We start from the raw sequence: 14,642 nt of genomic DNA, 5'->3' as shown, positions 1-14,642 counted from the left end.
TCTCTCCCCACTGGGAACGAAACCGTGGCCTCTCATATGACAGACCGGGAGACTCATTACAGTGCTAATGAGAAGCAGCGTGGCTCAGTGGAAAGAGACGGGCTTTGGAGTCAGGTCATGGGTTCAAATCCCGGCTCCGCCAATTGTCAGCTGTGTGACTTTGGGCAAGTCACTTGACTTCTCTGTGCCTCAGTTACCTCATCTGTAAAATGGGGATTAAGACTATGAGCCCCCCGTGGGACAATCTGGTCATTATTACCGTGTAAGCACCCCAACACTTAGAGCAGTGCTTTGCACATAGTAAGTGCTTAATTTAAAAAAAAAAGGTATCATGGTGAGCCATGTTGGGATTTCTTGCCTCTTAATAGCACTGGGGCCTGAAGAATGTAAGAAATATCGTTCCTGCTTCAGATCATTGATCTGTCCTGCCTAGTATTATTTCCAACAATGACAGTGTTTGCTTAAGGGAACAGTGTAATGGGTGCCGTTTTTGACATCTGTCCAAATGACTAAGGGTGAACCGCTAAAATCCCTAACTTTCCCCATTATGGACGACTCTTCCATAGATCAACCCAAGCCTCTCTTGATTCTGCTGGTCTTTTCAGACTGCACAGCTTCCTGCGGTAACAAATTCCCTATTTACCCCTTTCTGGGTGAAGGCTGAAGGCGTTTGCTTTTGTTAACACCTTCAAACTTTGATGATTACCCCATCATATATATATATATATATAATATATTTATAATATATATAAATATATATATATTTTATATATATATAAAGTATATATATACTTTAATTGGTATTTGTTAAGGGCTTATTATGTGTCAAACATTGTTAAGGGCTTATTATGTGTCAAACACTGTTCTAAGTGCTGGGGTAGATACAAGTTAATCAGGTAGGACGCAGTCCCTGTCCCACTTGGGGCTCACCGTCAAGTAAGAGGGAGAAGAGGTATTGAATCTGAAGCACAGAGAAGTTAAGTGACTTGCCCAAGGTCACACAGCAGTGGCTGGCCTGGGATTAGAACCCAGGTCCTCTGTCTCCCAAGCTTGTGCTTTTCCCACTAGGCCACACTGCTTCCCTGTTATTTTGTTAATATGTTTTGTTTTGTTGTCTGTCTCCCCCTTCTAGACTGTGAGCCCGCTGTTGGGTAGGGACCGTCTCTATATGTCGCCAACTTGCACTTCCCAAGCGCTTAGTACAGTGCTCTGCACACAGTAAGCGCTCAATAAATACGATTGAATGAATGAATGCAAGTTGTGTCGTTGTGGGATTTGGGGAACAATTCCACGCTGTATTTGCTTGGATTGATTTTTAGACTTCAGTCATCATCATCATCATCAATCGTATTTATTGAGCTTACTGTGTGCAGAGCACTGTACTAAGCGCTTGGGAAGTACCAGTTGGCAACATATTGAGACAGTCCCTACCCAATAGTGGGCTCACAGTCTAAAAGGGGGAGACAGAGAACAAAACCAAACATACTAACAAAATAAAATAAATAGAATAGATATGTACAAGTAAAATAAATAAATAAATAGAGTAATAAATATGTACAAACATATATACATATATACAGGTGCTGTGGGGAAGGGAAGGAGGCCTTAGATGAGCCCTGTCTAACTCTCATCGTATGGAAGCATCTCCAGCCCTCCTCATTCATTTTAGTTGCCTTCTTGATCCTTCTGTGGCCCTATTTTGTCATTTCTGTGGTAGAAGAACAGGGCTTGTGATGGTTATCTGTGTAGACTGTAATCATGTTGTGGGCAGTCTACCAACTTTGTTGTATTGTAATAATGATAATGATGATGGCATTTATTAAGCACTTACTTTGTGCAGAGCACTGTTCTAAGCTCTGGGGAGGTTACAGGGTGATCAGGTTGTCCCATGGGAGGCCCACAGTCTTAATCCCCATTTTACAGATGAGGCCCAGAGAAGTGAAGTGACTTGCCCAGAGTCACACAGCTGACAATTGGCGAAGCCGGGATTTGAACCCATAACTTCTGACTCCAGAGCCCGGGCTCTTTCCACTGACCCACGCTGTACACTCCCAAACGCTTAGTTCAGTGCTCTGCACACAGTAACTACTCAAAATGATGTCTTTTAGACTGTGAGCCCACTGTTGGGTAGGGACTGTCTCTATATGTTGCCAATTCGTACTTCCCAAGCGCTTAGTACAGTGCTGTGCACACAGTAAGTGCTCAATAAATACGATTGATGATGAAAATGATAATTTTAAAAATAATAACTACTCAGAGAAGCAGCATGGCTCAGTGGAAAGGGCATGGGCTTGGGAGTCAGAGGTCATGGGTTCTAATCCCGGCTCTGCCGCTTGTTAGCTGTGTGACCTTGGGCAATTCACTTAACTTCTCTGGGCCACAGTTACCTCATCTGTAAAATGGGGATTAAGACTGTGAGCCCCACATGGGACAACCTGATCACCTTGTATCTACCCCAGCGCTTAGTGCTTGGCACATAGTAAGCGCTTAACAAATACCATTATTATTATTATTATTATTATTAAAAATAACATTGATTGATCTATATAGTGACAAAATGAACATGTGGGTTACTTCATCAATCGTATTTATTGAGCGCTTACTGTGTGCAGAGCACTGTACTAAGTGCTTGGGAAGTACAAGTTGGCAACATATAGAGACAGTCCCTACCCAACAGTGGGCTCACAGTCTAAAAGGTTCCCAGCAGAGCGAAATTCTTGGCTGACGGCAGCTAGAGAGAAACTTGACTGTCATCTTTGACGCCTCCCTGCTTGCCACATCCCACATTCTGTTTCTCTCTATCTGTTGGCTTTTTTTCCATAGTATTTCTCAGATCCACTCCTTTCTCATCACCCTTATGGCCAGTGCCCCGATCCACGTCTTCATCACCTCATTGCTAGACAACTGCATCAGCATCCTTTCTGGTCTCTCCATATATCTTAAAACTCTGGATTGTCTTAAACTCCTTTAGAACACACCACTCCTCTTCCCCAAAGGCTCCAATGATTACCCAATTCTATCCACATCAAACTCTTGTCCACTGGATTGGAGGCTCTCCAGCTATCTCCTTTCTACCTTCCCACTCTGTTAACCACGTATCTACCCCCAGATCTTAGCACATAGTAAGCATGTACTAAATGCCATAATGTTATCACACAAAGTTGGCCAGGCTGATTCCAGTGCATTACTTTAAGGATCCTCCCCCACTCCCGACACATTCTTGTCTTACTGGGGTGACTTTAGGAGTTCAGGGTGAGCCCTGAAAAAAATGAAGTCACAATTCATTCCATTTTGGTTTTGCAGTGCTGTTTCCTCAACGGTGAAGCAGCTGACACACACAACGACAGTGGCAACACAGTGGTTCAGACCCTTAAGGTAGTCCTCTCAGATTTTCATCACTTGGTTACCGCTTTTACTCAAGTCTATGAGAATGAATTGCGTGAACACTGCAGTCGCCCAGCACCTGAAATCAATCCAAGCGGTCCCCTTTTTCAGTCTGTGCACCAGACACTGACTCTCTGCCATCAGGTAAGCTCCATGCTTGGCCTCATTGCTGCCAACTGTTGTAAGCTCACCTAACACCACAAATACTAATGAGTAATTATGCCAAAGGTAGCATTTATTGAATATGAATGTCTGGAATTGATGATTTGGAAGAAAAGGAAAGTATATACTTTGTGGAATTATATAATGATACAATGCTCGACTCTGTTTTTGAAGGTCTCATTTCTACATAAACCTAAACAGATGACTTAGTCCTCCCTTGAGGGCCCTAATCCGTTCTTGCATTTCATCTGAATTTGTCACTTGAGTACAGAAAGTGAACGCCTTAGGCGGGATTATTTTTGGCTGGACAGTGATAAGAAACTTTGTTGCATTTTTCTCTCCTTTAGCGGAAAGGGTCAGTAAGTTGTATATGGTAACTAGCCCAGTGTGGATCCTCAGTGAATATTAAATTGATGGATTTATTATGATCACCAATGCCATGACTTTTTTATTCTCTTAATTGAGGCAGTTCTCCCCAAATCCTCTGTCTCCCCTTTACCATCATTCAGGTGGTCACCTGAATCACACACACCTTCTCTATAATATATCCCACCTGCAATACACTCAGCTTCACCTCTTAATCCTTCCAAATGCCTTCAGATCTGGGCCTTTTGGTGTGATTAATTGTTTGGGGGAAGTTGGATGTGGTGAGTCAATAGAACAAATCATTGTAGGTTCCTAATGGCAACATCAGCATGGTTCAGTCCAATTAAGAGAGGACTGGGGCCAGAAGAGAACAGTTGGGGAGACGATGGGCCTTTCTAATATATCCCATCAGCTTCAAGTAGAGGGTCATTTACACTGTAGGTGCTCAATAAATATGTTTGATTGACTGCATCTTGGTGTCCTAGGATCTCAGGGTAGTGTGAGGAATCACTAGAATGAGCCTCACTCTCTACAATCCAATATCTGCTCCCGCTATTCCGAAGGCCCCCACCAAGCCCTAACTTCCTCCAGGATTGGACCTAACTTCATAGATGAGAACAAACTCTGAGAGAGGGATTGATTCACAGAAAAGTTTGACCGAAGCTCTCTTGAGAGTGAACAAAACTTCATCGAAGCATGATTGTCAAACACAGCCACACATATATTAATGGTAACTAGCAGAACTTTGGCTGAGTAGATGGAAATAATATTTGGCAGTGTTTCGTGACAGACCCTCCCGTTCTCTATGTCTTTCTTGCCTCCCTAGGAACTGAAGGCCATCGCTGAAGTTTCGGATACTTCGAAGAAGATAATGGAAACTGTTGAGAGACAGCAGCATGAGAGACGCTGCTGGGACTGTAGCCATATGGTGACTTTGTGTATGGAGCCATCTGTACTTCTGTGGGAAGGACTGAGATAGGGGAAATACCTTTCAGGTTGAGGCCAAATCTTTTTAAACCCTGCTCCTTGACATCTGCCTGGTCTAAAGTGATGATATTTTCTGAGGCTCAGAGTGGGATAGGGTTGGGAATTTCCACAGGTGGAGGGAACCAGTAGTAGTCCAAGATGGCCGGTCAAAAACTAGGGAGACTAAATGGAGGCAGGTGGGCCCAAGGGAAGGAGAGAGTCGGACTGTTTCTGGCAGCTCTCTTCCCCCACCTCACAGCAGTGAGGAAGCAGAGGGATGAAGAGGCAGCAAACCTTTTCCTCCCCTACTGCGGCCTCCTCAGAGATGCTCCCCTCTCCATCCCCCACATCTTACCTCCTTCCCTTCCCCACAGCACCTGTATATATGTATATATGTTTGTACATATTTATTACTCTATTTATTTATTTTGCTTGTACATATCTATTCTATTTATTTTATTTTGTTAGTATGTTTGGTTTTGTTCTCTGTCTCCCCCTTTTAGACTGTGAGCCCACTGTTGGGTAGGGACTGTCTCTATATGTTGCCAATTTGTACTTCCCAAGCGCTTAGTACAGTGCTCTGCACCTAGTAAGCGCTCAATAAATACGATTGATGATGATGATGCTCGACCCTCTGTTCTGTGGACAGCTCAGGGGCAAAGGAGAGGGAGATAAGCCTGCTTACTTCTCTGCTCCTTGGGCTGGCTACCCATGCTCTGAGCTTCCTACTGGTGCCAGACCACTCCATCCCCTCTCTCCAGAAGTGAAGTGTTTGAAAACTCTTCTGGTTTCTCTTCGGATGGAGGGATAAAACCTTACAGCACAGACATGTTCCAAGTAATGCGGGACTCGGGGCCAGTCTAGCTTAGTAGGCTGCTAATTGGTTTCCCCAGTCCCAGCCTTGCTTTAGTGACATAATCAGTGAGGGAGAAGCCTCGCATATACCCAGCTCTACTTTAATAAGCTGAAAAAGTCAGCCTTCTGAATCTCGTTAAACTTCCCCGGCGTCCCCACCAACCCACAGGCGCTCCAGATAATGGGGTGAAACTCAAAAATGAATTATTGAAAAGGACTGGCTCTAAGCTACCTGGTAAATGTCATTTAGGAAACTGATGGGAGAAGAACGATGCACTGATATGATGTAGAAGAGGGGTGGTCATAAGTGTGGGTCAGTACATATGTAGAATGAGATGGATAATTAACTCTCAACTCGACTCCACACTAGTAGGTAATGCATAGAGAAGCAGACTTGAATCCAGGACGGAAGGTTTTAAGAGCCTAAACCTGAATTTCGGTTGCTACTATTGAGGAAGCATGAATTGCCTAGGAGTGCGCTCTGAAAGGGCTCCCAGTAAAGGTTCTCGAGTTCTCCAAACACCAGTCTTCTTGGCTATGTGATGTTTTATTCTGTCTCCCTCTTCTTCTGCAGCCACAAAAATGGAAGAATTGAGAAGAAAACATGAACTCTTTCATGACACTTTGCAGAAGCTTACTGCACAGAAGGGAGAATGAATGCAGTGGGACTGTTCCTCCATTCCATGGCGACTGTGGGGCAGGAGTCATCTAATAGAGATGGGGAGAAGGGGGCAAACAGCCAGACCCCAACAGCCTTCAGAAGAATAAGACTATCCAGGATCCAAGTCTGAATGCCGTGGAAGAGCACTGAGGAAAATTAATATGAAGCTACCTTACTTCCCTATCTGCTGGCCTGACGGGCCTTTCGAAAATAAGTTCGGTGAGCTTCCTTGTTGGTGATTTATCCCCTGTTCATGGCGGTTGCCTCGCTACTAACTCCGAGACAAGCTATACATTCCGTGCGCAGGGTGGAGTAAGGAAACGTAAGTAGGAGGCAAATATTTATGTGCACATTCATCAGCCACCTCTTCAAAGATACTTGGTATAACAGGTGGCCTAAAAGTATGGGGAATGTGTTAACCGTTTGTAATCCTGACCCTGCCAGGACTGCCGGCCACCTGAGTGCTTCTTAGAAGTTGTCATTTGTAGATTCCAAATATCAGCGATGCTGATTTACCTAGGTGTGTGGCTTAAACTCTAGCCCTTGAGGCCAAAGGGACGGGGTGTAACGGGGGCTGCGTGTTGTCGGTTTGAATTTTGCACTTGCCCCCAAAGGTGGCAGGAGGGGCTTACTGAATGTTGAAATGGCCTCACTACTTCTTGAAATCCTAAGAACTCTGACTTGACTTAAGTAACTGTTTCACATGTTTTCAGCAGGGAATCCCTCTGAAGCCTAATGTGAATAACTAGCTCTGATCTTTTACAAAGCTTCTGAGAGTCAGTGAACCTCTCAAAGACAGTAGCTTTTCCCTTTTTCCAGGCCATCCAAGGGAGTATTCGAATCTTCGGGGGGATGTGGCAAGCACCTCCCGCTCCTTCCATTTCTGTCACTCCAGGGAGGGAATGTAAATTCTTGAATCTCTTTGAAAACATTGTTTTAGAGAATTTCTATTTTGTTATTTAGTTTATACAATAAATGCAGCCGTGGGCCGTAATATCTGGTGTGCAAGTTTATTTCAAAAACTGGGACAATACATTTGTCTCCCAAAGACCCTGCATCTCTAATCTTGTGCCCAGGTGATCGGAATAAATGTAATGATTCCGAGGGAATGAGAGCAGAAGAGACAAGAGTCCATCGGGTCCTATTCCACAGGTGTCTCCCTGGTGTGCTGCCATCCGGCCCTTTGCCTTGCCGGCTTCTGAGAAGGTCATTAGAGTATGGTGAATCTGAGAAGGGCCTTGAGATACGATATTCTTAAATGTCTTCCCTGTCTGGAGAAATTATTTTATGTATTTAATGAGGAGGGGGAGAGGGGAAGCCCAGAGAACAGAAATGAGTCACGCTATTATAAGTAAAGTCAAAGAAAGAGCCTAATCTGCCAGTTAATAATGATGGCATTTATTAAGCACTTACTATGTGCAAAGCACTGTTCTAAGCACTGGGGAGGTTACAAGGTGATCAGGTTGTCCCACTGGGGGCTCACAGTCTTAATCCCCATTTTACAGATGAGGTAACTGAGGCACAGAGAAGTGACTCTCCTGAAGTCACACAGCTGACAAATGGCGGAGCCGGGATTTGAACCCATGACCTCTGCCTCCAAAGCCCATGCTCTTTCCACTGAGCCACGCTGCTTCTCTAATTTCTCTGCAGTCAGTTCGCCACTGCTTTTCCTCTTAAAACCCAGATGCCCAATTGAAGTGTTCTACTGCCCTAGGTCCTGAATATTGTCATCCCTCAGTGAAAATGGTTAATCCGGCTAATGATTAATTGAAAATCTAGATAATCCACTTAAATGTTCCCGTGTCACGCACATACTCACATGCCCATATGTTCACCTGTCTCTTGGCCACTTCCCCAGTCACAGTTTTTGTAGTAAAGCTCAGCCTGGGGCCAGCTCGGTGCTTTTTGAGGCCCTGATTTATTTATTTCCATAAAGTCGTTTGCTGTGCCCCTCTTCCTTCCTATTTGGCACTATAAATTCTCATCTAAAATAGTTGGCCGGAGCTCAGACCTTTCTCTCTCAGGAATTCCTGACAGCCTGCCCTGACCCCATCCCAACCCGGGAGGACAGATTCAACTCCTCATTCTCATTTCCTTTCCAGCCGTGTCGTGTGGCACACTACACTGCACGCTGTTGGTTTGAGCCTGATTGAACTGCCCTTGTCTAGACCAGTCCCGGCAACGAGAAATTCCCAGAACTCATGCAGAAACTCAGCCGAACTCTGGAGCCCAGTTGGAATCTGGGACAGGATGGACTAAAAGGAAAAGCAACTATCTGGGCCCCCAGGAGAGCCCCTGGACAGGCTGGGGTGGGCAGGGGGAGGAAAGCCAACAGGAGGAAATATATGTTTGTACAGATTTATTACTCTATTTTACTTGTACATATTTACTATTCTATTTATTTTATTCATGATGTGCATCTAGCTCTCTATTTTGATGACACCTGTCCACATGTTTTGTCTTGTTGTCTGTCTCCCCCCTTCATTCATTCAGTCGTATTTATTGAGCGCTTACTGTGTGCAGAGCACTGTACTAAGCGCTTGGGAAGTACAAGCTGGCAACATATAGAAACGATCCCTACCCAACAGTGGGCTCAGAGTCTAGAAGGGGGAGACAGAGAACAAAACAAAACGTATTAACAAAATAAGTAGAATAAATATGTACAAGTAAAATAGAGTAATAAATACGTGCAAACATATATACATATATATAGGTGCTGTGGGGAAGGGAAGGAGGTAAGGCGGGGGGGATGGAAAGGGAGAGGAGGGGGAGAGGAAGGACGGACACAGTGTGGGAAGGCCTCCTGGAGGAGGTGAGCTCTCAGTAGGGCCTTGAAGGGAGGAAGAGAGCGAGCTTGGCGGATGTGTGGAGGGATGGCATTCCAGGCCAGGGGGGTGACGTGGGCCGGGGGTTGACCAGAGGTGGACTGTGAGCCCGTTGTTGGGTAGGGACCGTCTCTATATGTTGCCAACTTGTACTTCCCAAGCGCTTAGTCCAGTGCTCTGCACACAGTAAGCACTCAATAAATACAATTGAATGAATGAATGAAAAGGTCCACCCAACTACTAATGGTATCAGTAAGATCATGTGCCTCATTAGCCATCACTCAGCCAAGCTATGCAGACTTGCTTCTTTCATCATTCCTCACCAATCGGGCTGATCCACTTAATCATTCTTGTCACTCTTTGAACCCCATTATTTTTGTTAACATCTTTCATAAATAAGGTTCCTAGGAAACCTTTGAACCCCACTATTTTTGTTGACATAGTTCATACATAAAATATCCGGAAATGAGCACTTTTTCAGGAGGTGTTTTCCCTGTACTTGCGTAGGGAAGAGCTGTTCCTTCCCTCTCCCAGTGTGTCTGTGAATCCAAAGACCCTCAACGCAACTGCTAAATATTGTGATGTTCAGGCAATAATTCTCATACACTTTCATAGGTAACTGCATTTTTCAAACAAAATGAAAACACATAGTAGGGTAGGAACTAATAAAGGCATGTTGTTCCCAAAAGGCAATTTGATGGTACTCTCTCTTAGACTTTTTTATTCCAGGATTTTGAGGAACATGCATTCTTTCTCCCTCCAAGAAAAGACATTCTGTAAATGCTGGGCATTTATAATGCCTTTAAAAACTGCATTTCCCGGCAGGCTCTGCCGATGATGAAAGAAAGGGGCGTGGTGGAACAGCCAATGATTATAAGACTTGTTTGAACACGTTCTTCAAACCAGCCCCAAGACTTTTCAAACCATAAAACACGAGCAAAGTCCTCAAGATACCTCTCTCTCAACTGGTAAGTACTTCTCTTTTTCATCTCCATATTTTCAGTTATCATTTTTAAGGTCGCCTAAGTATTGTAAGCTTTCTTAGAAGTGGAAAAGGGGAAAACAATTAAAACCTGAGATGAGAAATTAAATTGTAAGGGTCAGATCCAGAAAGACATATTCTTTAAATATTCCTTTCTGGATGATTGAATGCCTGTCGTGGTATTTGTTGAAAGAGCTAAGGTTCGTTGCCATGGTCTTTTCCACAGGTGGTTAGTTTTCAGCTGAGCTGAGAGACGTCCTGGGTAAAAAAGCTTTACGATAGTTTGAGGTGAAAGATATGAAGTTTATCAGGTTGAACACAGTCCCTGCCCGACGTGGGGTTCACAGTCTTAATCCCCATTTTACAGATGAGGTAACTGAAGCGTAGAGAAGTGAAGCGACTTGTCCGTGGTCACAAAACAGACAAGTGATGGAGCTGGAATTAGAACCTAGGTCTTCTAACTCCTGGGCCCGTACCGTATCCACTAGCCATGCTATTTCTCATATGTTTCTTTTAGACTGTGAGCCCACTGTTGGGTAGGGACTGTCTCTATATGTTGCCAGTTTGTACTTCCCAAGTGCTTAGTACAGTGCTCTGCACATAGCAAGCGCTCAATAAATACGACTGATGATGATCATCGAGCGTGAGATTCCGGACACTGCCTTCAAAGGTGTGCGCCTCTCGAGCCTCGTATAGTTCTTTTGACCTGAGGTAAATTAAAACACACCGTTGCTGTGGGAAGGCTGGAACCAGCCCACCTTAATTGTACCTTTTGACTGCTCACAAGTTACCAGGGGGTTTTCAGAGCTTTTGACATTTGAGTGAGTTGTTTTGTGCTGGAAAAGCAGGATTTAAGCAAAAATCGGAGAAGAAAATTGATCTAGCAGCAGTACTACAGTACTGGGAGAAGAAACTCAAATTCAACTGGTCTCTCACTCCTTAATCCAGGGACCGTGGGGAGCAGCAGGGGAGCTGTCAAGGCACCTGGACTCTTTGGTCAAGATGAAAAGAAAGGGATGATGGAGAAGGAAGTATTTCGTCTCCCTTGAGCAATTCTTCATCTGTTTCCTCCCCCTCCTGGATTCTGCCAGGATTTAGAAAGGGTGTGGCTCTGGAGATGGCAATCTCCACCTCCCACAGACAAAGTTAGGACTGCTGTGGTCAATCAATCGATCAGTCAATCGTATTTATCGAGCGCTTACTGTGTGCAGAGCACTGTACTAAGCGCTTGGGAAGTACAAGTCGGCAACACATAGAGACAGTCCCTACCCAACAGCGGGCTCACAGTCTAGAAGGGGGAGACAGAGAACAAAACCAAACATACTAACAAAATAAAATAAATAGAATAGATATGTACAAGTGATGAAAGAAAGAAAGAAAGAAAGAAAGAAAAAGAAAGAGAGAAAGAAAGAAAGGAAGAAAGAAAGAAAGAAAGAAAGAGAAAAAGAAAGAAAGGAAGGAAGAAAGAAAGGAAGAAAGAAAGGAAGGAAGAAAGAAAGAAAGAAAGAAAGAAAGAAAGAGAGAGAGAGAGAAAGAAAGAGAGAGAGAGAGAAAGAAAGAGAAAGAAAGAAAGAGAAAGAAAGAAAGAGAGAAAGAGAGAGAAAGAAAGAAAGAGAGAAAGAAAGAGAGAGAAAGAGAGAGAGAAAGAAAGAGAGAGAAAGAAAGGAAGGAAGGAAGGAGAGAGAAAGAAAGAAAGAAAGAAAGAAAGAAAGAAAGAAAGAAAGAAAGAAAGAGTAATAAATATTGGTCACGGCAGAAGAAATGAAGACTGGGTATATTTGGCTGGGTCACCAAAAAGCATTGAAACTAAGATGGCCCTCCAAGCCTTGGGAAGCTGACTTCCCCCAACTAGTTGAATCATGGAGAAAAATATTTGAATTCGTCACTGGGGAACAGATCATGAGGCATCCAGTTTCCAGAAGTGGGCATTTATAAATATATTAACCAAGCTGTGGTTGGAGCGAAGGGGAGAAGTCCTGGGGTCACTGCCCTGATTCTCTTTGGGGTCAAAGCCAGTTGCGGGCGGGGGGAGGAGGATGAACTTGCTGATCCACAAGAGGATTCTTACCAGAAAATGGGCTTTCCAAAATGGAGTTCCTGGACCCTCCTAGAGGTTACACGTTAGGAAGTGCTCTCTAGCGTGATTCTGATTTAATGTGTTCTTTCCGGGCCCTCGGCGTGTAGGTTTCCACGGAATGTCGGAATCTCAGAAGTGTGAAACCTTTGTCTTCCTGGACTTGGAAGCTACCGGCCTTCCCGATGCCTATCCCCAAATAGCAGAGATCTCCCTATTTGCCATCCACCGCGTCTCTCTGGAGCATCCCGTGTGGGATGAGTCCGGCGACCTGTTGCTGCCCCGGGTCCTGGACAAGCTTACTCTCTGCATGAATCCCGAGCAGCCCTTCACGCCGAAGGCCGCCAAGATCACTGGCCTGAATAATCAGAACCTGACAGACAACCAGAAGCCGTGCTTCGATGGCACAGTGGTGAAGATCCTGAGGGAGTTCCTTAGCAGGCAGGTGTCCCCCATTTGCCTGGTTGCTCACAATGGCTTTGCCTACGACTTTCCGCTCCTGCGGACAGAGCTGCAGCGACTGGGTGCCAACCTGCTTGAGGATACCTACTGCCTCGACACCCTCCCCGCATTGAAGGGCCTAGACAAAGCCCACGATCACGGCACCAGGTCGCGCCGTGGCAAGAGCTACCGACTTGGGAACTTGTACCGGCAGTATTTCGGGGATGACCCAAAGGCCGCCCATTCAGCTGAGGGAGATGTCTACACACTGGTCATGGTCTTCCTCCACAGGGCTCCTGAACTCCTTCAGTGGGCCGGCACCAAGGCCCGGAGCTGGGATGAGATCGAGCCCATGTATTCACCCGGTCCCAGAAGGTCCAGCGGGCGAAGCCGCAACGCCTGAGCCTTCCCGGATGTGGCTATGCCAGTCTGGAGAAGGGCCTCCCACCAGGAGCAGGCTCCAAGGCGAGGAATGAAGGCAAGCACCCCAAATTTTCCTGCCGTTTTTACAGTAGAAACAGTGAAACCAGTAACAGCTCTCCCTTGCCCTTATCATTGGATCAGTGTCTCTTTTTCCAGTCCTGCTCTCTCTGTCCTGACACTAACCCAGTAGTCCTCAGCAATATTTAATTGACCTTATCTCCACCGTGGCATTGAGTCTGCGAGTTCACTATAAATGAATTTATCCCAAATTCTGGAGAAACAGGTGCCTTCTCCGCTGACTGACTTGTAAAAACCTGCCCCTTATTCTGCAGGCCCTCGATGCCCCCAGTGATAGTGACCGCTTTTGGAGAAGGCTTGTACTCCCCACACTAAATTTATCTCTACCTGAAAGACTGAAGGGATTATTCTTGAATCTTTGCCCTGGGCCAGCATCAACACCATTTACAAATATAAAAAAGTGAAATCTCTCCTAACTTCAATTTGTATTATATAATGAAATATCTGACAATAATCGTACCCCAGCCCGTCTCCAGATCTAATAAATGAATGTGGTTCCAACCTCACTGTGCTTATTGGGCTGAGACTGAACGAAAGAAGAAGCTGACGAGCGTTCGAAGAGGGAAGGAAGCATCCACGCTGAGCTAGGCAGACGCATCTGTTACTCAGAAAGCAATGAAGAGGATAAGGAAGATCGGAAATGGAGTCCTGGACACCCGCCGGGAGAGATTATTTTTCCCTTAAGGTTGGCTGAGGGGTCTAACCTAACAAAAGAGATGGGGCGGGTGCGTGGGAAAGCGGGAACGGGAAATGCAGAGAGCTGCCATTCATTTGGGGTGGTTCAGATGCAGTCTGACCCATGGGAAACAGTGTGGCCTAGTAGAAAGAGCCTGGAAATCAGAGGATCTATGTTCTAACCCCTGCTCTGTGACCTTGGACAAGTCATTAAAATTCTCTGTCCCTTGGTTTCCTTATTTGCAAAAAGGGGAATTCATGCCTTTTGTCGCTCCTAGTTCGACTGTGAGTCCCATGGGGAGCTGATGATCTTGTATGTGCCCCAGCACTTAGTATAGATCTTGGCATAAAATAATGGCTTAATAAGTATACTATTATTATTGTTATTATTATCGTCATTGTTGTTTAGTCTTGCCTAGCTACTAGGTGACCCAAAAAGGATTCAGAGAAACTGCCCATCCATAGGTGGGCAGAACTGAAAGTGCCTCCGCCACAAGGAATTAGATTCCAAGGACAAGAGAACAGTAAAGACCATCATTGTGACTTCTTCAATCCCCGTCTAAGGGGTCTTAAACCCCTTCAGTCCCATTGCATGTTGGATCGGCATCTCCTCAGCCTCCTGAGAGAAACTTCTTCAAATCTAGTTATGGGAAAAGACTGAGGGGTTGTGCATATCAATCAATCAATCAATCAATCGTATTTATTGAGCGCTTACTATATGCAGAGCACTGTACTAAGCGCTTGGGAAGT

The 14,642-nt window shown here is 45.0% G+C and overlaps 2 protein-coding genes across 2 annotated transcripts in view; both read left to right on the top strand.

The window, feature by feature from the left end:
- HAUS7 (HAUS augmin like complex subunit 7) overlaps nucleotides 1–6,909 on the top strand; it is a 28,249-nt gene extending 21,340 nt beyond the window's left edge. Inside the window, exons 8-10 of the mRNA XM_038748523.1 lie at nucleotides 3,304–3,528; nucleotides 4,739–4,850; nucleotides 6,308–6,909. Coding sequence (XP_038604451.1) covers nucleotides 3,304–3,528; nucleotides 4,739–4,850; nucleotides 6,308–6,390 — 420 coding nt within the window. The 3' untranslated portion in view covers nucleotides 6,391–6,909. The remainder of the gene's footprint in view (nucleotides 1–3,303; nucleotides 3,529–4,738; nucleotides 4,851–6,307) is intronic.
- On the top strand, nucleotides 6,546–13,717 carry TREX2 (three prime repair exonuclease 2). Its single transcript, XM_038748524.1, has 3 exons — nucleotides 6,546–6,613; nucleotides 10,045–10,187; nucleotides 12,386–13,717. The coding sequence occupies exon 3, from the start codon at nucleotides 12,397–12,399 to the stop codon at nucleotides 13,117–13,119; it is 723 nt and encodes a 240-aa protein (XP_038604452.1). The 5' UTR covers nucleotides 6,546–6,613; nucleotides 10,045–10,187; nucleotides 12,386–12,396; the 3' UTR covers nucleotides 13,120–13,717.
- Nucleotides 13,718–14,642: the final 925 nt, after the last annotated feature.

This window comes from Tachyglossus aculeatus, chromosome 6 (assembly GCF_015852505.1).
Source record: "Tachyglossus aculeatus isolate mTacAcu1 chromosome 6, mTacAcu1.pri, whole genome shotgun sequence".
Lineage (NCBI taxonomy): Eukaryota > Metazoa > Chordata > Mammalia > Monotremata > Tachyglossidae > Tachyglossus > Tachyglossus aculeatus.
The sequence above is the reverse complement of the archived record's forward strand: the minus strand, read 5'-3'. Positions and strand labels throughout refer to the sequence as shown.

Bases quoted from the DNA above. Each gene is read 5' to 3' on its own strand.
- TREX2 (XM_038748524.1), top strand. From the start codon at position 12,397: ATGTCGGAATCTCAGAAGTGTGAAACCTTTGTCTTCCTGGACTTGGAA.